General features: G+C 38.0%; 1 protein-coding gene across 2 annotated transcripts; it reads right to left on the bottom strand.

Moving 5' to 3' along the window:
* Positions 1 to 2,713: 2,713 nt before the first annotated feature.
* nutf2 (nuclear transport factor 2) lies at positions 2,714 to 24,646 on the bottom strand. 2 transcript variants are annotated; one of them, XM_034686287.1, is made up of 5 exons: positions 24,519 to 24,646; positions 20,670 to 20,779; positions 17,027 to 17,098; positions 11,402 to 11,500; positions 2,714 to 3,623 (listed from the first exon to the last, which is right to left on the bottom strand). In XM_034686287.1, exons 2-5 carry the CDS (start codon positions 20,766 to 20,768, stop codon positions 3,510 to 3,512), a joined length of 384 nt encoding a protein of 127 aa, XP_034542178.1. In that variant the 5' UTR covers positions 20,769 to 20,779; positions 24,519 to 24,646; the 3' UTR covers positions 2,714 to 3,509. The 2 variants fall into 2 exon arrangements, with proteins under 2 accessions (XP_034542178.1, XP_034542179.1); XM_034686288.1 differs by lacking the exon at positions 24,519 to 24,646 and adding an exon at positions 24,265 to 24,381.
* Positions 24,647 to 25,674: the final 1,028 nt, after the last annotated feature.

The following is a 25,674-nucleotide window of genomic DNA, read 5'->3' as shown; positions in this document are numbered from 1 at the left end:
TTTTGAGATTAAAGTCAGAATTCTGAGATTAAAGTCAGAAGTTTTGAGATTAAAGTCAGTATTCTGAGATTAAAGTCAGAAGTTTTGAGATTAAAGTCAGAATTCTGAGATTAAAGTCAGAAGTTTTGAGATTAAAGTCAGAATTCTGAGATTAAAGTCAGAAGTTTTGAGATTAAAGTCAGAATTCTGAGATTAAAGTCAGAAGTTTTGAGATTAAAGTCAGTATTCTGAGATTAAAGTCAGAAGTTTTGAGATTAAAGTCAGAATTCTGAGATTAAAGTCAGAAGTTTTGAGATTAAAGTCAGTATTCTGAGATTAAAGTCAGAAGTTTTGAGATTAAAGTCAGAATTCTGAGATTAAAGTCAGAAGTTTTGAGATTAAAGTCAGAATTCTGAGATTAAAGTCAGAAGTTTTGAGATTAAAGTCAGTATTCTGAGATTAAAGTCAGAAGTTTTGAGATTAAAGTCAGAATTCTGAGATTAAAGTCAGAAGTCCTGAGATTAAAGTCAGAACTCTGAGAAAAACTTTTTTCTCAAAATAATAATAATAATAAAAAATATATATCGGATCTTAATTGTTGTTTTTTTTGTCAGTGACCCTTATCCTCTTCCATACGTTACAGATGTGGTCGGCTTGCGCTATTTAGTTCAGACAGATGTCTGTTTATATATAAATACACACACCCACACACACACACACGCACACAGAGAGAGAGAGAGAGAGAGAGAGAGAGAGAGAGAGAGAGAGAGAGAGAGAGAGAATGAATAATATATAAAACAACTAAAAATAGATAATAAATGCTAATTATACATAACACATTATTAATAAATAATCTACCATTATGTTTTTAGTTTTGATAACTAAAAATGATATGCAGATCTTTTTAAACCTCTTTAAAAATATCCTTATTCTATAATTAATTGTGATTGTATATATTGCTGTTTGATGTGATGTTGTTTATACTCTGGCATTACTGCTCTAACCTTCATGCCAATAAAGATAATTGACTTGCATGGAAAGAGATTTGGGAAGGGTAGTCACTGGGAAATAGTCGTCCTCCAGACGTAAGAAAGAAAGAGCCCTGACTGTACAATAGCTGGTCAGGTATACGTCTGGCTATGATAAACTGGCTTTACCTGTAGAATAAGTTCAACACAAACACTTTCACTGCTGCACAGGTCTCTACAATATTCTTTATTTCTGGATCTCACAGCGCCACACCTGTTCAACCAGCAACAGGCACTGCTTTCTTTTTCTTTGTTATTCAACAGATTACTTACACTGTTGTTATTTTCCTGTCCTAATGATAAGCCTTGTTGTATTAGGTCTAACAGTTTTCTTGCTTTATTTTGATTGTTTTATTTTGAATATTTATATTTGTTAAGCACTTTGTAACTTGATTTTGAAAAGCACTTAATATAAAAGTTATGATGTCTCATTTCAGATGATTAGTCGTAATGCAACCATAGAAATAAAAGTTTGGAAACTCCTTCTCATTCAAGGGTTTGTATTTATTGTAATGATTGTAAACACTGTAGATTAATACTGAAGACATCAACACTATGAAAGAACATATATGGAATCATGTAATGAATAAAAAAGTGTTAAACAAAGCAGAATCTGTTTTATATTTTAGATTCTGTAAAGTAGCCCCCTTTTTCCTTCATGACAGCTTTGCACACTCTTGGTATTCTCTCAGTCTGCTTCATGAAGTGGTCTCCTGGAATGGTTTCTAATGAACATGAACCTTGTCAAGAGTTCATTTGTAGAATGACTTGCCTTCTTAATGTGTTTGAGACCATCAGTTGTGTTGTTCAGAGGTAGGGTTAGTACACAATGGATAGCCCTATTTGACTACTGTCGGCCAACATGCCGATATCCTATATAACTAACCGATAAAATAATGGGCTGCTGCACACGTTGGGCTCATGTTTTAAGTTGAATTTAAGCAGCAGTCTGTAAGGTATATGTAGCTGACTAATTTAGGCACATTTACTGTCAAAGAGTTAACCATTTTATTTAATTTGGGTGTAGTTGCTGTATAGTTGAACATGTTCCCTGTGAACAGTGGTTAGGTTTACTTACTATGTCAAATGTAAAAAATGGCCAAATTTGCCCTGGTTGTGGGTTTTGTTGGGGTTGTCTCAGGGAGAGCATCATCCAAGTTTTAAGTAGCATGTATCTTTTTGTATGAATTTTGTTTGAAAGCAATTGTCATAAATAAATATGCAGTTTTCAGTATTAAGTATTTTTCTTATTTTGCACAAGAAATTAATATTACATAAAAAATGTGATAAGAGTATCACCATAATACTGTACGCTATTTCCAATACAGCAGAGAATTGATGATCTCTGCAATTAGGTGTGTGAAAAAAAATATCGGTATCGGTAATCGGCTAAATTAGTTGTAAAATATCGGCATATTGGATATCGGCAAAAAAAACCAATATCATGCATACCTACTTGTAGTCCATATTATGGCAAAACCAGATTATTTCATAGTTTTGATGATTTCAGTATTAATCTACAATGTTGAAAATAATTAAAATAAATAAAAACCATTGAATGAGAGGGTGTGTCCACACTTCTGACTGCTAGTGTCTATCATGACAAACTAAAACATACCTGACAGGATTTGTACGAGGACAAGGTGTGGCGAGATAATCGACCAAACCAGCCATTGAGGATTCCACGGAGAGACAAGGCCACAGCGTTATGAAAAAGTCAAGGTTTATTGTCTATTGTGGTTGTAGACCATGTTAACTGCCTGACATGAGATGTAAAAGAGAACAACAGAAAGAGTGAGAGACCAAGTGAATATGTGGGATCAGAGCCAATCATATGAAGGTTAAACTTGAAGTCCTTTTCCATTCTTTGGTTTGCACGAGCAAAACCTGGCTTGAAAAAGTGAACAGTAGCAAAGTAAACAATAACATAAAGGGAGCTCAAACTCAGTAAAACACACTAAGGCAAGACATAAGTGGCATCTAAAAACAAGTTACAACACAAAGAGTGGGGAACTAGAAGCCAAACCTGATCCTAAACATGGATTTGGAAACCAGTCAACAATGGTTCAGTGAACAGTACATTTTAATAGATTAAATGGAGAACGGCAGCGAGTAGAGCAGAGGATGAGTTATTGGCGTCGGTCAGCTGTTTGTCTTTTTGGTGACTTGAGTGTAGATATTGTCGTGGGAGGCTCCCAGCATCATGCAGATCAGCAGAGTAGCAGACAGGGGCATCTGATTGGTTGGCTGGCTCTCAGCAAAAAAACTTGTTGCAATTGTACTGCCTGGGCTCGTCCTAAAACCCACCTGGATGAGGTTCAGTGATTGACATCTAGAATCCGGTGTTTGCTTGCTTTTTTTCAAACAGGCATAAATGAGACAGCAGGAGGGAGGGACGTGTCCTCCCTTATCTCCAACTCCAACTCCCCCTTTCCCTCCATACTCCATCGCACAGTGCCCTTCACCATGACCACCCCTGCCTGCCAGAGTATGAAAGGGGGGCTAGCCAAAGTTGTGAATGGCCAACCTGAACATGTCGTTGGTACACACCCACGCATCATTAATGTTCTTCAGGATGAAACTCTGATGGAAACCCATGATGGGGTCATCATCTGCCTGCAAAAAAAACAAACAAACAGCAGGGATTCAGGACCAGATCTGCAGTCACTTGCTTTTATGTTACCTTTCGTACAGCTGGGGAACCATGAAAGAAGCAAAGGGTACCAGGGGAAGCTGCTACATTAATTAGAGGGCAATGAAAGTAATGACAACATGGTTAACTTCCACTCCACTTGTGTACTGGCGTCCACCACATTGTTGAGTGCTGTCCAAAACCATTGAGGGACTCAGTGAATAGAATAGAGTATTTCTGTTTTTTTATCATTTGAAATTAGGCCTAAAACTAAAACTCAATAATTTCAGGCTCCATCTTGATACATCATATGCTGCTCAATGTTTGAAAATCTCCTCAAATTCAACCCTTTGATGCATAAAATGACACCAGGACGAGGATTCAAAGTTCTATTGAATTCTTTCAATTTCAAAAAAAAAAGAGAGAAAAATCACACTCCAGTTAAATCGAGCAAACTTTTTATTTTGAAGCAGACAGCTGCACTTAAAAGCTTTCAACAAATAAAAACAGATAAAGGTAGACCTTCCTACTGTGGCCCAGTTCTCAAAGACCCTCGACAACAACAGACAGAAACGTGTATTCAGCAAGGATCCTTGAGAAAGACCAAACCTTTAAATGAAAGAGCACTTTCTCTGCTTGATCGTGTTTGGAGCAGAACATTTCCTGTCTCTTGTGTAACACATACTAGGACAATAGACCTGCGTTAGAGCTGGGTGTACACAAAAAAGAAATACAAGGTCTGTTTTTATTCAGGGAGGAAGACTTCATTTCATTAGTTCATATGTGACGATCCCGGGCTGAGGAGGAGAGAGGAGGAGACGCAGGAACAGATGGGATCGAGTATTTCGAGTTTACGAGAGGAGACGAGCAGATGTGACTCTGATCTGTTTCATGTTGTCTCTTATTGTATGAACGGTGTGATCTGTCCTGTATTTCAGTGCACTCTCTGACATCACATGATAAATGCTTCAGCATGCTGTATGATGGGAGGAGAGCTCCACAACCAGCAGTGATTAAAGAGATTTAACATGAACCTGTGTCTTTTTGTTTCACTGTATTCAGAGGCTGCAGTCTGCTGTGAGGTCTTTTTAACTCATAGATAAAAAACACATGACTTCAATCAAACACGTCTTATATCACGTCATCACCTCAGTCCGTGACGGCCTGTCCCGCTCTGCTGACCGTGCAGCATGTGTGACTTTGTTATCATCACTTCATGCTTTGTAAAGTCGAGTAAAGGTGAACGAGGCTCTGTGATCATTTGCATCTGAAGAGGGAAAGTGTTCTATGGTTGATGCAAGGTGTGAACATAGACTGTATAAAATATGGATGTAGTATCTGTGACGTCACCCATCTGTTTCTGAAGCGCTGTTTTGAAGCCAATTGTCGGCGGCAGCCATATTGCTTCTGTCGAGCGACTGTGACGTAAAGAGGCGGGCTTTGAGCCTCCTAGCCAACAGCTACAGTGTTCCCACCTGTCAATCAAGTCAGCTGTGCCTCTCATTGGAAGACTCGTAATCTCAATATCTTTAAAATGACCGCGTTATGAATAAATTCACCCCCGTACAGTGTGTGCCGATAGAAAAATGATCTATCCAGACTCCACTCGTCTTTTGAACCAGACTGTAAACATGTTTATTTCTGCTGTAAAGATCGTCTTCTTTGAATTGGTGTGTATGTGGTTTGTGGTACTTCCGGAGCCAGCCTCAAGCGGATCCTCGATGGAGGGTGCCACTTGAGTGTGAACCATCGTACTTAAAGGGGACACATCATGCCCTTTTTCAACCATTGAATACAGTCCCCTAATCAGTCCCTCCAGGAAGTTGCGATTTCGCGATCACAACTATCAACGCAAATTCAACCAATCAGCGCGATTTTTTCGCGGCCTTGCAATTTTTTACAATCAGCGCAACTTTCCCGCAAATTTGACCAATTACCTCAATCTCAGCCCCTGTACGTCATCGGTTTTGTCATCGATTTGACTTCCTTGGAACATAAACATAAGTCCTCCCTTGATCGGCACTTTTCAACAACAAAACACACACAGAGAACGGGTGAAGAGAGGGGACAGCAGGCAGGACAAGTGACCATGACAACGTTACTATTTATAGAGTGAGGGGCTCAGTGTTAGCTTGGTCTCTACCTGCAGCAGGTGTGCTTTATGAACCAGCTCTCCTCACCTCCATGCATCTGTCTCATCTTCATTGAGGATTTTTACCCCCGGTGTGCGTTAGTGACAAAGACACAACCGGGGGACATCTGTTTACTATTTGATGTTTGACGTTGTTGCCGTGGTTACCGTAAAAAGCTCTGCGTCTACAGCTTGATTTAATCCAGTTTGGTGATACATCAGACACATTCAGTAAGTTTTGATCAACTCCTTGTCTTCAAAGATTCAGATTAAATTCAGAGTGCCGTGAACTGACTGTGCATCAGTCGCTGCGAGGTGCATTCAGGGACCGTCGTAAATGTGCAATACAGCCCTTTTCTGTGAATCAAGAGAATCAAAATACAGTCAGTGGCCACATCAAGAATGTTTTCTAAAAACAACTGTAATTTAGGGTATTTACTTGCCCCTGAGATGTTATTGGGGGACAGAAGCAAAAAAAAATAATCGCAACTTTCACCGCAATTTTTTCAAAAAGCTGTCGCAAATTCAGGCTTTTTGGGCCGCAACAATCACAAAAAAATCCTGCGAAATCCTGGAGGGACTGCCTAATGTCTGAATTTAACATCCTCGCCACGTGTCAGACAAAATATTTTATAAATCAAGCTCCAGAGGAGGTTTTGGACCAGCTCTAAACACCCTTTCTAAAAACGCTCTATTTTCGGTGTGTGTCTTTTTAAATCCACATGAGCTCCTTTTCTCTTCCACGAGGTGTGCCAACATGAAAAGAGCATCAAAACATGGCTGCAGGAGACAGCACTGTCCGGCCTTATATGTTTGAACCGGAGTCAGATGTAAATGCAAAATTCACACACAAGTTAGTCCGGCTTATTGAGATATCATCTGCCAAAGGTCCGGTGGAAAAAGTACCAAATACAGATAATCATATTGGTTTAGTTTTCCATACTAACATTAGTTCACGACCGTGAAGTGAAGTACCATTTATTTTCTACACAGCTTATTATTGTATTTGTATAACTTATTGTGTATAGAGCAACTGTAATGACTGCACCCCCCCCCACCCTGGGATAAATAAAGTAGTTCTGATTCTGTTTTATGAGCACTTTTTACTTAATTCAGAGAGTGAAGAAAAACTGGAATGAAAGTACTAACGGCAGAACGTAAAGGGACAAATGCAGAGCCTGAATTTCACGCAGGTATCCGGCATGACATTTTAAATTCATGGAAGAACTCTGCACATATAAAACATATACTTCTTTACAACAACTTCATGTGACAGAAGAATGATTGTAAGGTTGTGTACAGGACAGATCAGCCGTCTGAGCTCTCTCTCTCTCTCTCTCTCTCTCTCTCTCTCTCTCTGACTTGCACACATTTGGGCAGGTGTGCTGTGAAAAGGAGAAGCGACTGTCTGTACACAACTCCAGTTCACAGACAACCTTCATCACTTCAGTTTGATCCAAACAACAGAAGACAATCATTAACAGTGTTATGTATAACTGAAGGTTCAAGTGTGCGTGGTAGCATCAGTGCAAAACATCTCCTCTGACGCTCTCCCAACAAAAAGGAAAATCTGTTGCAGCTCTTGATGTTGAGACGAGAGGACAGACGGAGGACGCACTCAAGTCTGCATCGAGTTTCACTCACCTGCGATGGTGGACTTCACGTGCCACGAAGTCCTACGTGAGAGTGACGGCTCGTGTTACTGAAAAAAGAGGGGGAAATGCATTCCTACGTGCTATAAGCGAGCGCGACACATGAGACCTGCTGCGGTGCTCGTATGGCAGGAGTTGTACTGAGGGGGCGACGGAGGAATGGAAGCTGACTGAAAGGTGCAGTCATACAGGTTTACATGGAAACAAGGTCATGTTCTAAAGTTTGAGCAAGTTATGTGTCATTTTTTGTTCTAAAGCTCTCTAAATTTAATTTACAGGCTTTGAACATGAATGTTGTTTCATCTCAGTGAAACCAAATCAAAGTGCAGTGAATAATTACATCAATCCTACACACTGCCTTCTAAAAACTGCTTTTAATTCTTTGGTTAATCAGATATATCTAAACAGTGATGTATCGTAACATGATATTTCTGCAATTATCACAGTATTGTGATATAATCCTTATCACAGTATAATCGTGAGATTATCCTCATTACAGTATCGTGATATTATCCTTATCACAGTATCGTGATATTATCCTTATCACAGTATCGTGACATTATCCTTATCACAGTATAATCGTGATATTATCCTTATCACAGTATCGTGACATTATCCTTAACACAGTATTGTGATATTATCCTTATCACAGTATCGTGACATTATCCTTATCACAGTATCGTGACATTATCCTTATCACAGTATCGTGACATTATCCTTAACACAGTATTGTGATATTATCCTTATCACAGTATAATCGTGAGATTATCCTCATTACAGTATCGTGATATTATCCTTATCACAGTATCGTGACATTATCCTTAACACAGTATTGTGATATTATCCTTATCACAGTATCGTGACATTATCCTTAACACAGTATTGTGATATTATCCTTATCACAGTATAATCGTGAGATTATCCTCATTACAGTATCGTGATATTATCCTTATCACAGTATCGTGACATTATCCTTAACACAGTATCGTGATATTATCCTTATCACAGTATCGTGACATTATCCTTATCACAGTATCGTGACATTATCCTTATCACAGTATCGTGACATTATCCTTATCACAGTATCGTGACATTATCCTTATCACAGTATCGTGACATTATCCTTATCACAGTATCGTGATATTATCCTTATCACAGTATCGTGACATTATCCTTATCACAGTATCGTGATATTATCCTTATCACAGTATCGTGACATTATCCTTATCACAGTATCGTGACATTATCCTTATCACAGTATCGTGATATTATCCTTATCACAGTATCGTGATATTATCCTTATCACAGTATCGTGACATTATCCTTATCACAGTATCGTGACATTATCCTTATCACAGTATCGTGATATTATCCTCATCACAGTATCGTGACATTATCCTTATCACAGTATCGTGATATTATCCTTATCACCGGGGCACGTATGGCATCGTGTCGTATCGTGAGTCACCCAGGGATTCCCACCTCTGCTCCAGAGACTAATGAAAATGATAATGATGCCGGTCATAGCATCAGACTTTAGGATTATTAAAGGCTCAGAAAGTAACCTGTAACATTAAAGTTCACAGAATCTTTGACACTGATGTGCAGAAGAGAAAGAAATGCAACTGGAGGTCAAATGTGGACGAAGAAGCCCCAAAGTTCCTAGAAAATAAATGCAATAAACACATTTCTCTGTCTTTTTACTGTAACGTGGAAACAACAGCCCTTCCTGTCTGTGTGTTGTTACATCCTTTGTCAGCGTTCATTTTAATCTGTTTCATAACCAGCTACAAACTCAAACAGTTTATTCAAGCCTTCCAACAACACCCCCCAAATATCTGAAAATGCTCCCTGAGTGAAGAAGTTTTGGAGGGGGATAAATCCTCTCCACCCATCCTTTCTAACAATGAAATTCAGGCCCTGAAATATTTCTTGCAGGTTATGAAAATGTTTCCTCTCTGTTACATTTCTCTTACTTATTTTGGTAAGATCAGTTGTGATTCTGTGTCCGACAGGACAATAAGACTGTAAGTTACAGAGTTCAGAGCAGCGAAGGAGGCTGGTTATTTAGAATAATTCTTCCCAATTCAAAAACGGACCCAACAGAATAAAAAACATTCATCTTTTTAGCTGCTTCCTCTGCCCCCTTAAATGCAAACTCATTTTTCAACCTTAGTTTTTATTTCTGTAACAACAAACTTTCTTTCTTGATCTTAGATTTTTAAATATTTTATGTTTTCATGCTTATGTTTGTTTAATGTCACATTTTAAATTGGATATTTGGATAAGGTTGTGATTCTGTGTCCTGTGGGACAGTAAGACTCTGCAAGTTACGGACTTCAGAGCAGCGAAGGGGGCTGATTATTTAGAATAATCCCTCCTAATTTAAATAAATAATAAGACCCAACACTGTTTACTATGTACGTTAAGTTATACAAGTACAGAGAGAGAGAGAGAGAGGGGGGGGTAGATCAAACATAACTGGCCGCATATACATTTTTAATGTGTTAAGGGTTTGCTGTATGCTTTTAAATTATCCGTTTACTGTGACCGTAAAGCAAGAACTGGAGGACTGACACCAGAACTAGTTTGTGAACCACTAGGCTGTGTTGTACCCTTGAAAAGGTTATATCCAAACACACTTTATTTAATGATTTAATATAAACCCATGAACGTCACATGACCGATAAGAATATGTTGCATAAACTGTTCTTTAACTGAAAAGTGAATTTTAGATTATGAGCATTACACATTTGTTTAAATAATTTATGGTACAACTCTAACATGAAACCTTGTTTACGTCCTTATCTAAAGTTACTGTGAGGTACTTTGTCACCCCCGCCTGAGGTATCTTTTAGAATAGATTTTAAGATGATTTTATTGTTTTCTAAATCTCTTAATGGTCTTGCTCCTTCTTATTTATCAGATTTATCATATGAGCCAGTGAGAGCCCTCAGGTCTTCAGGTAGTGGACCTTTTATTTTTTTATTATCTGGTTTAAATTTTAGTCACTTTTGATTTATTTATTTATTATTTTATTCTATCTTATTTATTTATTTATTTATTTATTTATTTATTTATTTATTTATTTATTATCTAGTTAACATTTTGGTCACTTTTTATTTTATTTTATTTTATTCATCTATTGATTTTTTTATTTTAATTCAATTATTTTTTCATTTATTCTAAGTATAGCATCTTATTTTCTTTTAATGGTTTAATATTTTAGTCTTTTATTATCTTAGAAATGTATTTTATTTTGGTGAGTTTAATTTCCTGTGTTGAGTTTTAACATCTTATGTTTCCTCCAGTGTTTCCTCATTAAGATATCATGAGAGTGTTTCCTCAGTTCATTCAGAAACTTCTTTTTTATTTTATGTATTTTATTTTTACTGTTTTTATTATTATTGTTGCATATTGTGTTCTTAACCTTAGGATTGTGGGGTGGGTTTGGAGTCGGGGCTGGGGTTGTGATTACGATGGGGGAGTCTTTTTATTTTTATATATTTCTTTTCTTAATGTATTCTATTTGAAGTTGTTTTTATGTACAACACTTTGTGTTAAAATGTCATTGTATGAGAAGCGCTTTATAAATAAAGTCTGATTGATGGATTAAAGACAAAGTGGTCTTGCATTGTTTTGTCCTGTATGTGTGTGTGTGTAATTTATGTTTCTTAAAAAAACAAAAACCTCCTGCTGTCTCCTAAATGTCGAATCCATCCCTCAATGAGACATGTATGTATATCGGCAGCGTCCAGTTAACCTCTCAGTCTGAAACCGTTCCCCTGCCTGCTGGTTTCAGACATCAGAATGTACTTTATAAAAGTTATCCCTCCTCCTGTTGATGATTTTGTTTGCATTAATTACTGTTTCATGAGCGACTTCTAAAACTCCTCCCAGGAGCTTTGATAAAGTCTAAAATGTTGGAGGTGAACAGACAACATGCCCTTAAAGAAGTGTTGATACGTGCAGTGCTTACTTTTAGCTGTCCTACAACCATACTCAAGATGCAGCAGTCTGGAGTCGGCTGGTGGTCCTGTGCTGTTATACTATGGGCTATTTTTGAGAAGGGGAGACTCTGGTGCACACACGCACGCACACACACACACACACACACACACACACACACACACGCACACAGGGAAAAAAATACACAAGATAATTATTAGAGGGTTTTCAAAACAATCAAAGAAAAACAACATTCATCTAAAATGGGATTCCTCTTTAAAATCATACACAGTGGTGACCAAAATTATTAGAACACTTGGCATGTTGAAGGTTTCAGTTGTTGGGTTGAATTGAAATATCTACAAAGTCATCATCATGCTGTATAAACCATAGAATAGATCCATCATAAGGACTTAAGGTCATTTTCCTACAAAAACAAGCTCCACCTATCTCACTGTCAATGTCACACCATCATGTTCCTTCACAGAAGAAGTCAAAGTACTCATGTAATCATGGTCAGGTGTGATGGGGGTTAAATTGAAGGTGATGCTAGAGTCTGAGGACACAGCTGTGTGATTCTTTGAATGTAGAAGGCCTCTCCTCCTCTTTAAGTGATGGGTAACATCAGGGTTTTGTCTCTGAGGCCACACCACCACTTGGTGTACATCCAAAGCCTCTAGAAGAAGTCTTGAACACATGTTGCTCCAAAACATGGCTGAGGTGAAGAAGGAGCTAACGAGTGAGCAACGGGTTTGAATAAAGGCCCTTTATGATGCTCACTGGAGTTACCGCTGCATAGCCATTAGGGATGGGCAATGAATATTGAATATTCAAATATTCGTTCACTTAGTAAAAATTGAAGAGTTACTTTGAATATTTTCTCATTTTAAAAGTATAATTTTTCAGAGTTTTTACCGGTGCCTGGTTGTAATACAGTATTCCTGCCAGACGGTGGCTATAGAGCGTCTTAAAGCTGTTTGCTAACTGCATTAAGTAACACAAGAAGAAGAATGCTAACTGCATTAAATAGCAAAAGAAGAAGAAAACATCAGCGACAGACGCTGTGATTTTCTGAGTTCCTGAATCTCACACTACTACACATGTATTTTCAGAGACTGAGCCACGCTGCGTCACAGAAACACAGACACAAAGATGGAGACAGACGCTGACAGTACTCGCTACTATCAGCACCTCTTCCTGCTGCTGGTTAACGGGACTGCCACACAAACGGGCCGTCAACGGGACTGGTGTGTGTTTGGGGGCGATTATTCGGTTAATCGTTGAATAGATTCTAGGGATGCACCGAAATGAAAATTCTTGGCTGAAACTGAAAACCAAAAATGAGGAAACCAGGGCCTAAAACGGAAACACTGAAATAAATTATTAAATGCTTCATATTAATGCCTCAAAGCATAAATCAATTACAAATTTACACACATACATACCTATATATGTATTTATTTTTTGATTGATTCCTTCATTAATTAGTTCATTAGTTTGTGTATTTTTTCATTTGTTTGTGACTCATTCATAATTTTACTTTTTATATAGTTGATTCTATAGGTAATGATATTTTGCGGCATTACAAAATGAAAAGAGATCCCACGTGAAAATATGTTAACTCACTGTGACCCCAATCAAACAAGTCTGAGCCCGAGACCACACAAAGAGGATTTTATAATCCTCTTTGTGTTCAGAACTCAGCACTTTGTAGCTTCTTACTAAATCTGTATTATCTGACTTTGCTTTCCTCTCCTCCTCCACTGTTCATATAATTTACACATCTACAGGTACTTTATTTTCTGTCAAGTTACTGTACCTGACAACATGCTGCTTTTTGGACTACACAACACGAAGGGATGTTTATCTTCGAAGTAGCTTAATTCTGATCGCAGCGGCCATCTGGAGTTAAAATATGTACAGTTGTTAATTTAGCTTCAAGTCACAGCTACAGTCATCGATCCTACAAGTTTTGGACTTCAGATAAACAGAGTTTTAAGGTGACATATCATGCAAAATGGACTTTTTAATGGTTCTCTACCTGACATATGTTTCCCTGGCATGTCTACAAACCCCCCGAGAATGAAGAAAATGCATTCTGCCCCTGTTCTGATTTCTCCACCTTTCTGTAAATGTGTGTGAAACGAGCCGTTTCAGACTTCAGTGTTTTTGTTACGTAACAACAATATCCGGTCTGTCACGGAGTCAGAGCTCGGAGCTTGTTCAGCCCATAGACTGTATAAAATACAACTCAACCCCTCCTCTGTTTTTCATTACCTGCACACATGTGTGCTAACAAGGAGCTTAGGAGGGAAGCATGCTAGTTGTAGGCTGTCTTAATAAACACAAAGGTCGGTTTTACTCCCCACGTCTGCAGATTTGAAGATCTAGTGGATGATTTTTATTTCTCATGGATAAGTGCTTGCGCTAGTTAGCATAGCCACATAGCTACATGTTCGTAGCTGTGTACCAAGACACACGTCTACATACTGATAAATAAAACAACAAGAAACACTAAATCTATGACCAAAGGTTCAGAAAGGTCCTGCTGCAGGCGCCTCTCCGTCAGGATCAGATTCTGGATCAGATTCAGAGGGTTGAAGTAACGTGATCTCTGAGCAGCCGTGTATATTCAGCCAACATGTAAACATTAGATCAACGTACTGGACAGCCAAGGCACATCCACTTCCTGAGGGGGCGTGGTCAGAGAGAAAACAGACTGTTCTGATGAGGACTGAAGAAGAGGGTTTTTCAGGCAGACCAAAATCTGATTTCAAGTGTTTTTTTGAGCATAAACTTTAAAGACATGTTTTGGGGACCTCTTAGACCAATATATATTGATGGAAAAAGCGTGATATGTCACCTTTTAACACTTTGAAGCAGGTAGAGCCGTGGTAACAGAGTTTTAACACTTTGAAGCAGGTAGAGTCGTGGTAACAGAGTTTTAACACTTTGAAGCAGGTAGAGTCGTGGTAACAGAGTTTTAACACTTTGAAGCAGGTAGAGTCGTGGTAACAGAGTTTTAACACTTTGAAGCAGGTAGAGTCGTGGTCACAGAGTTTTAACACTTTGAAGCAGGTAGAGCCGTGGTAACAGAGTTTTAACACTTTGAAGCAGGTAGAGCCGTGGTAACAGAGTTTTAACACTTTGAAGCAGGTAAAGTCGTGGGAACAGAGTTTTAACACTTTGAAGCAGGTAGAGTCGTGGTAACAGAGTTTTAACACTTTGAAGCAGGTAGAGTCGTGGTAACAGAGTTTTAACACTTTGAAGCAGGTAGAGTCGTGGTAACAGAGTTTTAACACTTTGAAGCAGGTAGAGTCGTGGTCACAGAGTTTTAACACTTTGAAGCAGGTAGAGTCGTGGTCACAGAGTTTTAACACTTTGAAGCAGGTAGAGCCGTGGTAACAGATGAAAATCCCTGCATCGTGAGCTACATCTGATGCGGCTGATAAGTGGCCCGTTCTGTGTCACAGAGGGTAACACAGAGAGGAGGAGGTCCGATCAACATTGTTGTCTGTCACATATCACTCTGTTACGCTTAGGGATGTTCATTTGAAGTATTTTCCGTGATCGATTTTTGGAAATGTTAACGATCAATTATCGATTAATTGATAAAAAAAAACATTATTATTCTTACGTCAAAAACAATGCAAAATACGTTGTTTTCACCCTAAATTATATTTTCTACAGCAACAAAATGCAAATAACTGACAGGATTGAATACAGGTACATGTTTGACACGCAGAATATCAACGATCAGGCTCTTAAAAATATTCTCTGCGGACATAATCTTATAAAGTGAAGGCTCATAATACTAACAGAAAAGTACTTCAGACTCACAGAGTCCAGTTTTCTGTCTACTCGTTCTTATTGAGAAAAATAATCATGTGTATTCGGTCAGGTGTCAGCCGGGAGAGCAACCGGGTCATAATCAGTCCAGCTGCAGAAAGCTCAGACGGCTCTGATGTTGCTTGTCTGCAAACATAGCGTACCTGAATTTCCCACCTGTCTGTTGCCTTCGTATGCAAAGGTGGGAAATATCCTGTTTAAAGCTGTCAACCTGTGTCTGTGTCGTTGTTGGCAGCAGTTTTGTATTGATCCTCTTTTAAAAAGCCCACATGGAAACTTGACGCGCAGTCGCAGCCGCCAGCTGAGCGTCTCCGCTGTGCGCAACACCTTTAACAGCTGATTCACATCCAAACATGCTTTAAACTTAAAACACCTCCCTGATAGATGAGTGTAATATGAGACCACATGATTTTTGTTCCACGTGACGGAAAATTGAAAACAAAAATGTGTGTTTCAAGTAATTTCTTATCAATCAATTAATCGATAATCGATTAATTGTGGTCATCCCTAGTTACGCTACTATGTTTACCTGCCACTTCACTTCTATCACACATAGTTAGCCTAGTTAGCAGTGCGTCCCCACAACATTCTGTTTCGGCCGTGTTGTTGCAGTGATAGTGTGATAGAGTGTTTCGGCGGAAAACCGAAAATGCACTTTTGGGTCATTTTCGGCCAAAAAATGTTGGTGCATCCCTAATAGATGCCAATGATTATCGAATAATATTTTGGCTTGAAATGCCCATCCCTAATAGCCAAGGACTTGAGATGCAGTCCAATCACTGTAAAGTACACTTTAAACCGTCATGATGCCACCGAGTGAAGCATCCCAAAATGTCATCCTCAGGAACAGGTGACTTAGTGAAAACTGATGGAAGTAGACCACAGCATCCTGGTGAGGCACGGAGTACCATCTGGGATTCCTCTTCATTTCCAAGAGGACAATATCCCTAAACAGTCTTCTGACATATGTCCAAACCACCTGTGACACAAGTTATCTGGCCTCCTCAATGTCCAGACCTCAACCCCATCGAGCAAATTTGGGTTGAGTTGGAGAATAAAGTGGACAGATGTATTGTACATTCAAAGGAAGAGTTGCTGAAGGCAAGGCATGGGATAACTTTAATGTTTAAGTTCTCAAGTTATGGACACTATGTCAGAGAGATGTGCTGCTGTAATTACTGCAAAAGGTGGACATACCAAATACTAAAGTTAAAAGACTCACTTCATCTGATATTTGTTGTTCTGTGAAATGAACTCATGTTTTAGAGGCACAAAAAGGTCAATATATTCACATCTGTCAGGTGTTCTGATCACTTTGGCCACCACTGTATAAAGTAAACCTGGGGGTGAGGACACTAAAGTTGGACCTGACACAAAGTGGCCCATGTTACTCTATAAAAGTTGGTGTTCAACATCTGAACAGTTGACTGGTTTATGATTCTCTGACTGCTCTGAAATGTTTAACTACAACAGACAGAAACAGAGAGAGAGAGAGAGAGAGAGAGAGAGAGAGACAGAGAGACAGAGACAGAGACAGAGACAGAGAGAGAGAGAGAGAGAGAGAGAGAGAGAGAGAGACAGAGACAGAGACAGAGAGAGAGAATGTTGTATCATCAATAACTTCTGATAACTTCACCTCTGCATGCATTCAAAGATTTTACAAAAAAGTGAATGAGTCGTCTTATCTCTTACCTAACTGTCTCATGTGTAAGTGAACCTGCTGACTGACACTGTGCCTCTCCTGAGTCCTTCACCAACTGTTCTGTGTCACCTCACTAACAAGCATAAGGTAAATAGATAAACTCACAGTGAGTTTTTCGACGATCGCTCTTTTTCCCTGGAACTGCTGTCCTTCCCATGTAAGGCATGACGCATCGATCTGTTGAGTTCCACAGAAGAAAGAGAAAGAGGAGGACAGGATTCAGAGGAAGCTGTTTGCAGGTGAATGATACACAGGAAAGTCACATCACATAACTCCATCAATACAAGCTCATACTCAGATGCTTCTTGATCTCGTTTTTGATGCACAAACCCGTCTTCTGTTTCCGGTCACAGGCCGCACAAACGGCACCACATCAAGTGGATGACCTGCATTATTTAGCTGCGCATGCCGAGTGTGATGACACTGGACAGTGGATGACATTTTAAAAAGGTTTTCCTGCAAGTTTTCAGTGTGTGGTAACGAGCAGTGTGTCTGATTATAGAAGAGTGTCTCCTGGTGTCAGATTACACACAGAGGCTGTAAAGGAAAGGACAGAGTCTCCTTCTCTGAAGTTTAAATAAAGAAATATATCACACTCTTAAATATTGACCGGCTTCTGTTTAAGATCATGTTTTAATGATTACTTGTGTTGGATATGAATCATGCAGAATAAAAGGATGATCTTAGAGGGAGGTGAATAAACTACTACCAGACTGTATGTTTATATTATGAAGTTTGGGTAAAGGCTCCATTAGTTTCAGTCTACCTTCTGTCTTTTTTGAGAATATCATTAGATTACCATGTGAATGTTGTTGCTCTAAATCTTACCAGAAAGTTAAATTCATGCACAAAGTACCACAAAACTACATTAGTCCAGGGTCCAGACCCAGAACCTGTCCCATATGGACCCAGACCTACAGCCAAAACCGAAGGTTATGATTTAAAACCTGAAGAAGCACTTCTGTTTTAACGCCGGAACACTACACCGCAAATACACTGTGTTGTGCAATGTGTATATCTGCATGCTGATTGGTCCGCTGCTCCAACACAGGATTCTGATCTGTTCTACTTTGACTCTAATTAACTTCTGTCAACGAATGAGAGAGACGATTAAAAACTAACAACACTCAGTTAGCGTTTTGACATTTAATGTGGCTTGATTAAATGATACACAACAGGTGCATTTCGGACAAGAGTTCCGGGGTCTTTAAGCCCCCAGGACTACTTTCCCCTGAACTAAAAGGTTCCTGTGCCCCCATTGTTGTCTGCATTTCGACCGCGGGCTGAAGTCCTGGGTAGATTGTGCAAATCCGGCCAGTGACGTATGGAGCAAATAAAAGTAAATGCACTACACCACCAGACCAGTAGAGGGCAGTAAAACAAAGAGGAATGCCATTCATCACAGATGACACCATAGAAGCAGACGGACAGGCAGGCATCATTATGAGCAACACAACAGTTAGCCTGTTAGCATGAAGAGACTCAGCTGGTCTGTTTTAGATGGTGCTATATTTCATCACAGATGGATTCACTGAATCAACACGTGAGAGGAGATAAGCGCGAGTAGCAAAGACGTTTCAACACGGCTTTAAAATCCTTTTGAACTCAAAAAGCAGAGATCTGGTATCATGTGATGTTGAAGTCAGACAATGTGTTGATGATGAGTGGCGTACAGCCGAGTATCACAGCTGAAAACGTGATTTTATCCAAAGGCCTTTTTTAATATTGTTTTACTCAAGATGCTACATTATTTTTGACCTACTTTTATTTATGTTTTTATTTTATTCACTCATTGTTTTATTTTTACTGATTTTTAATGTTTCATTGTTTTAATGCTTTTAGCAGTTTCTCTTTTATTCAGCTGTTCTTCTTAAATTGTCTTGCTAGCTCTATAGCTCTCTAGCTCTTATTATTGTGGGTTTGTATGATGTAAAGCACTTTGTAACGTCTGTTTTGATAAGTGCTATGTAAATAAACTTGATTATTATTATTATTATAAATTAGTGAGCTTGTCTATAGGTTAGAAACGTTTATACCTTGTTAGGAATGACTAGAGAAGTTATGTTTGGTTAAGCAGACACCATTACAGAGACTTCTTCCTAAGGCAATGTAAGGAAATGTTTTAACTATGGCTGTAGCTCTGCTCTGTGGCTCGAACGCTCTACTACCTGAATGGAAACAAGCTCAGATGACAGATGGCATTTCTAAGAATACCAAGAGTGTGCAAAGCTGTCATGAAGGAAAAAGGGGGCTACTTTACAGAATCTAAAATATAAAACAGATTCTGCTTTGTTTAACACTTTTTTGTTCATTACATAATTCCATATATGTTCTTTCATAGTTTTGATGGTTAGCCCTGTGATAGGTTGGCGACCTGTCCAGGGTGTACCCTGCCTTCCGCCCGAAGCCAGCTGGGATAGGCTCCAGCCCCCCGTGACGGGATAAGCGGTCAAGATAATGGATGGATGGATAGTTTTGATGTCTTCAGTATTAATCTACAGTGTTTACAATAATTACAATAAATACAATCCCTTGAATGAGAAGGTGTTTCCAAACTTTGGACTGGTAGTGGAGGATGTGTCACGTTAAAATGACACATCATCACTTGACTGGAGCGATGTGTAACCGGGAAGGGGAAGGGGAAGTTGACCTCAAGTGACCCGTGTTTAGTTATGTTTAATGCTCAGTTTTCTTTGTGTTTGTGTACGTTCAGACTGGTTGGTTTCCCGAAATTTTAATTTCAGTTTAGGTACTTGTATAAACCAGGAAGGCCTCTCAGATCCTCCGGCTCCTCTCTTTTAGCTGTTCCTCAGAGGAGAACAGAAACTTTCAGTGACGCTGCTTTCAGACATGAAGCTCCGAGACGATGGAACAGCCTGCAGGAGGATCTGAGAAGAGCTGATAGAGATATTCAGACTTTTAAACTTAAACTAAAAACACATTTATTCAGTCTGGATTTAATGCAGGGTTTAACAATTGTATGACTTACTTTTTACTGTTATATTGATTTTATGTTGCTTTATTATTTTATTAATTTTAACTGTTTATTTTATTTTATTTGTATCTATTTCTTTATTCATTCATTTATCTACTCAGTTTTATTGATATTGAGCGTTAATTTAATTTTCAACTCTAATCCTTACCCTTTTTTAATTTATTTATTTTGACTTTATTTATTATTAATATTAATTTGCTGCTTTAACTTATTTTAATTACACATATTTTATTGTTTTTGTGCATAAGCCTCTATTTTAAAATCCTTTGTTTCTTAATATGTCTCATCATTATCTTATTTCTGCTTCTTTCTTGTTTTCAGTCTCTGTGCAGCTCTTTGAATTACATTTGATCTGTATGAAAGGTGATATATAAATAAAGCTTGATTGATTGAGATCACATCTCTAGTTTTAACAGAGGGGGTCAAGTGAGAAACTGGCCTTTCCTGTTTGATGAAGCTCCTCATCAAACTACATGTTGAATACTTACAGAGTGCAAGTTAATAAGCATACACACAGCACAGTTTTTACATAGTTATTAGTATCAATCCCATTGTGTTTAATGTAAACTGAATTGTAAATACATTCTTCTTTCTCAAGAATTGTTTCTAATCAACCTATTTTTGATCAATTAAAATGTGTTTCAAACAAGGTTCCAGTCCTTTGTGCAGCAGGTATCAGTAATGATGTTAGATTCATGTTCCAGTAAGAGACACAGCTAATCACTGTACAAGCTCTGTGTCCGTCACACTCACATATATGGATCCAAGTTGCGTTCTGTCATTGTCAAACATATGATAGTAGTGCGACACGAAGCTGGATCCTACATGTTCCCACAGAGGCTGGTCCACCATCCTGACTCACCCTGCAACAGAGAGAGAAAGGGGGGATGTGGAGAGGGGAAAGGAGCAGGTCAAACAGAGAGAGTGGGAGCCAGGAAGAAAATACAATAAACACATGAGGGAAAGAAGCAAGACAAAAACTAAACAGAAGCCTTCTCGTTTAATTTGATGGTCTGCTAAAAAGAGAATAGAAGTGGAGTGAAGAAGCTACGGCCTCCCGAGTCAACGGATCTCTACCCAACTGAATGATTGTCCAAGGAAATTCTGTCTCAGCCATGTCAACAGCAAGTTGAGAGTCAGACACAACTTTATAGATCACTGTTTACAGAACAAGACTGCATCAACACCTTCAGATGAGCGTGTGTGTCATGGACTGAACATTAAAATGAACAACATGCGAGCTGAAACAGAACACACTGGCTCGGTTATACAGACCTGTGTGCCCAAAAGAACAACACATCACCAGGGTACAGGATGTGGATGTTTAGTAAACTGATCCAACACTGTCCCCTCACCAGGATTCCTAGTATGATCAGATGTCGGTCAGATATTCGGTTTAAGCTCTAGCACAGCCGCTGGCCCCCGGCCAAGGCTGAAGCTCTGCTCTATGGCTGCTGCCTTAATCCTCAACGCTCTACTAACCGGATGTAAACAAGCACAGAGGACAGCTGGCCTCTCACAGCTCTGTGTGGTGGGATCTACAGAACAGAGATGAAGCTGTATGAAGGCTGCTCCTGGTAAAACTGGCACTAAACCACTTCACCAGAGCAGCCTGTGACCCACACAGGCATGTGGACATTAACCTGCATGGACAACCAAAGGCTGGTGGTGCTAGCTCTGCTAAAGTCAGCCACGCCCTGCAAACCACTTTGACATAGTTTACCTCATAGACTGTACGTTAATATGGACACTGTGTCTCCTTGTGTTTCCCAATGTGACATGTGAAGACATGATGCTGCCTCAGAGGTGCTGACATGTTGTGCTAGAACAGCACAAAGCGAGGCATGACAAAACAGATCTGACAGGTGGAGCTCTGTGTGTGACATCACACACCTGATACCAAAACACACATTTCACTTTTTAAACCTGGCTTTTTAGTTGGAGTCATTTATTTTAAGGCCTGGACTTCATTATTATTATAATCATTGATTTAACATTTATTTATCTTATTTATTATTTCATTTATTTTATTTATCTGATCTTTTTAACTACCTTATTTTAAACTTTTCTTTCTTCTCTTACTTAATTTATTATATTTTATTAATTTTAATTTCTTTTTAACTTGTTTTTATACTCTTACTTATTTTATTATACTTTATTAATTCTACTGTATTGATTTTAATTTATTTTTAACTTTTCTTTCTTTTCTTACTTATTTCATTATATTTTATTAATTCTACTGTATTTATTTTAATCTATTTTTACCTTTTCTCGCTTCTCTTACTTATTTTATTCTATTTAATTAATTCTACTGCATTGATTTTAATTCATTTTTAACTTTTCTTTGTACTCTTACTTATATTATTATATCTTATTAATATTACTGTATTGATTTTAATCTATTTTTAAGTATTTTATTTATAATCATGCCTTTTTTAATTTTACTAAAATACATTAAGAAGGTGCTATATAAATAGAGTTGTGTTGAGATAATAATAATAATAATAATAATAATAATAATAATAATAATAATAATAATAATACTTCACTTATACTAAACTTAATCCCAACGGTAATAAATTAACTTATTACTCCACTGAATCATAGAACCTCTTCTCATTGAGTATAGCTTCTTTGCCGATTCATATCAGTAAAGCCAAAATAATGAGTTTATAATTATATTGTGTAAATATGTTGTTATTGTGTGTTAGGGGAATTCACAGGACAAATACATAAAATATATATAATTTAATTTAATTAGTTTAATCTTTTTCAGCTGCAAAAATAAAAACATCAAGCACATAGATACAAACAAAATACAAATATTAAATATTCTGTATAATCACTGCCTTTTATTAATTAAAAAGTGTGCTTTTGATCTTGTATATAAGTTACTTTTAGTGCAGTAATAAAACTATATGAGGGTATCTCTGTCAGACTGAAGAATGTGAGCTGACACTTTAAGGAACCAAAAAAAAGGCCCTTTTCTCCTCGAGAACAACCATCAGAAGCTTTTCCACTTCAATCTGTGGAGTAAAACTATGGAACAGTCTGAGGGTGGAGCTAAAGCAGTGCCTTACCTTAAGCAATTTTAAAGTTAGATATAAGGACATGATTTTCACAAAGTACAGGACTGAAGAAGGGCTGTGATAATCACTGGGTGATGGATTACTTGTATCATTATTTTAAAGTGTAAGTAACTGTTTACAGGTATGTGGGTGTAATAGACATGTACAATTACAAGTGTATGTTTTTGTATGTATACTTGTGAATTAGTGGGGCTGTAGGTTTGTGTGTGTGCGTATATGTATGTGTAAATGTTTACATGTGTATGGGTGTATATGTATTCATGTATGTATCTATGTATGTATGTATGTATTCATGTATGTATGTATATATATGTGTATGTATGTTTGTTTGTATGTTAATGTATAGGTATAAAAAAAAGGAGTATGGACACTCTGTAAAAAGAGATGATTATTGGGTATGTTTGTGTATAAAGTTTACTTGATTATTAATTACTAATTAATTAAGGAGAAGAGGTGTGATTTAATAAGTGTTACTTCTTCCCACTCCATTTTGGACATGTTACAGAATTCATAATAGTGATGAAACAGCTTTGTTTTGCTATTTTTTACTATTTTTTGCATTGTTTGTAACGTTTGCATTTTTCTTATTTGGGGTATGTCTTTTTGTTTATTTGTTTTTGTTTTATTGACATGTCCGAAATAAACACTTTCAAACCAAATCAAATGAAAAACCTAACCTCTACATGCTTATTTAGCATGCTACAATAATACTGTTATTAGTAATAATAGTACTTATAAGTGCATTAACAGTGTGCTAATGCTAGCAGAGTGAGAAACACGCTGACAGGTGACTTCTCTAAAGGGGGGCAGCAGCAGCAGCAGCAGCTGTGTTGTGTTGAACACGCTGCAGTCTCAACGCCTGGATGACACTGACAGCTCGAGTCATGTGCTCCCTCTTCTTCTTCTCCTACATAGCGACACTCTCACTGTTGTTACTGGAACAATCTGGAGCTATGGAGACGCTTCGACGGTTCAATAACACTGCGTTACTGTAACACACACACACACACAGCGTGAGCCCGGCCCTTCCAGGTGTAACACAGAGGAGGGAGAGAGCTTCACGTTCAGGAGAATAAATGGAAAGCTTATTATGTGTGGCTAGTTACTGTGAGCTAACTAGCTGCTAGCTTGAGAGCTGTGTTGTTTGCTAACAGCCAGTGTTGGAGAGTCGATCTCTCAGCATGCCTCTCTCTCCTCCAGCTAATGGAATGACATTTCTATGCGTTAGCCAACTGGCTTCTCCCTGCTTCTATAAATACCCTGCCTCCTCCTCAGTGTGTTGATGCCTCCTCCTCCTCCAGGCCCCAGCGCTCAGCTCTCGGACCCCGGAGCAGCTCCCCTTCATAGGCGTGCCCAGCGTTAGCCGCCAGCCGGAGAGGGGCAGCCTATTTAAACACTTCTGCTTTGACATTCTGCTTCACATGTCGGATTAAATCTGCGCCTTCATTTTGGGTAATGTTTCCATTGACTGTTCTCTCAGGGAATAATCTCAACATGAGTAATGAAAACTTACCTCTAACCAACGCCGAGGCCGGCTGCACTATCGCACTAGTCTGCTACCCTTCGAGGGCACGCACTCAAAGCATTGACCAACGCGGTGGATTGTGGGAAATGTAGTCTCGGACAGCTTCTTCTTCTTCTTTGTAGTTTATTGGCGGTTGGCAAACCAGCTTATAGGTGCATTACCGCCACCAACTGGACTGGAGTGATGAGCAGGAGATTTTAGGAAGTAGAAATAATTGAATAATTAAATTAAATTTAAAAAAGTAACTAAACGACATAAAAAATACACATATATATATATATGTGTATTTTTTATGTCGTTTAGTTACTTTATATATATATATATATATATATATATATATATATATATATATATATATATATATATATATATATATATATAAATGAATAAATCAATTCCATATTTCTATATTTTGTATTATTGAACTACTATTTTTTAATGTAAATCTACCTCTGCTACTCACCACTGCACTTTATCATATTACTGCTACTCACCACTGTACTATTATCATATTATTTTAGCCTGTACATATTAGTCATGCCTATTTGTTGTTCTTTTGTATTTATAGCTGATGTCATTGTTATTATTTTTATTTTATTTTTATTTGTAGGTCTTATTCTTATGCCTTGTACAAAGAGAGCACAGTTTACCTAAGTCAAATTCCTTGTGTGTTCAAGCATACCTGGCCAATAAAGCTGATTCTGATTCTGATTCTGATATATATATATATATATATATATATATATATATATATATATATATATATATATATATATATATATATATATATAAACTGAATCACAATGTCTTATAAACATAATCCTGTTGTAGATTTTCCCTGCTAATCAGTGGTGGAATGTAACATGTTACATTTACTTGAGTACTGCCCTTAAAGCTGGGGTTGGTAGTCAGATTTAGATCCACTTTTAGTTATACTGGTTAAAATGATCTTTATGTCCCGATGGTAATCAATACATAATGTGTTCTTAAAAAAGAGGTTAAAAAAAGCTGGAGCTAACACACTGCTTTGAATCCAGAGGAACATAGTAAACTTGTCTGTGCTTGTAGTAACTTAGTTTAGATTTCATGGTAGACTTTTTAGATGTGAAATCATGTTTTCTAGATAAACAGAACGCAGCAGAAT

This window comes from Notolabrus celidotus, chromosome 6, assembly GCF_009762535.1.
Source record: "Notolabrus celidotus isolate fNotCel1 chromosome 6, fNotCel1.pri, whole genome shotgun sequence".
NCBI lineage: Eukaryota > Metazoa > Chordata > Actinopteri > Labriformes > Labridae > Notolabrus > Notolabrus celidotus.
This window is presented reverse-complemented; position numbering and strand designations above follow the sequence as displayed.

Excerpts from the sequence above, each read along its gene's own strand:
- nutf2 (XM_034686287.1), bottom strand. The coding sequence starts at position 20,768 with ATGGTGGACCAGCCTCTGTGGGAACATGTAGGATCCAGCTTCGTGTCG. Across the intron at positions 17,099-20,669 it reads CGCAACTTGGATCCATATAT|ATCGATGCGTCATGCCTTAC; the intron begins GTGAGTGTGACG and ends GGAACTCAACAG. Across the intron at positions 3,624-11,401 it reads TGGTTGTAGGACAGCTAAAA|GCAGATGATGACCCCATCAT; the intron begins GTAAGCACTGCA and ends TTTTTTTTGCAG.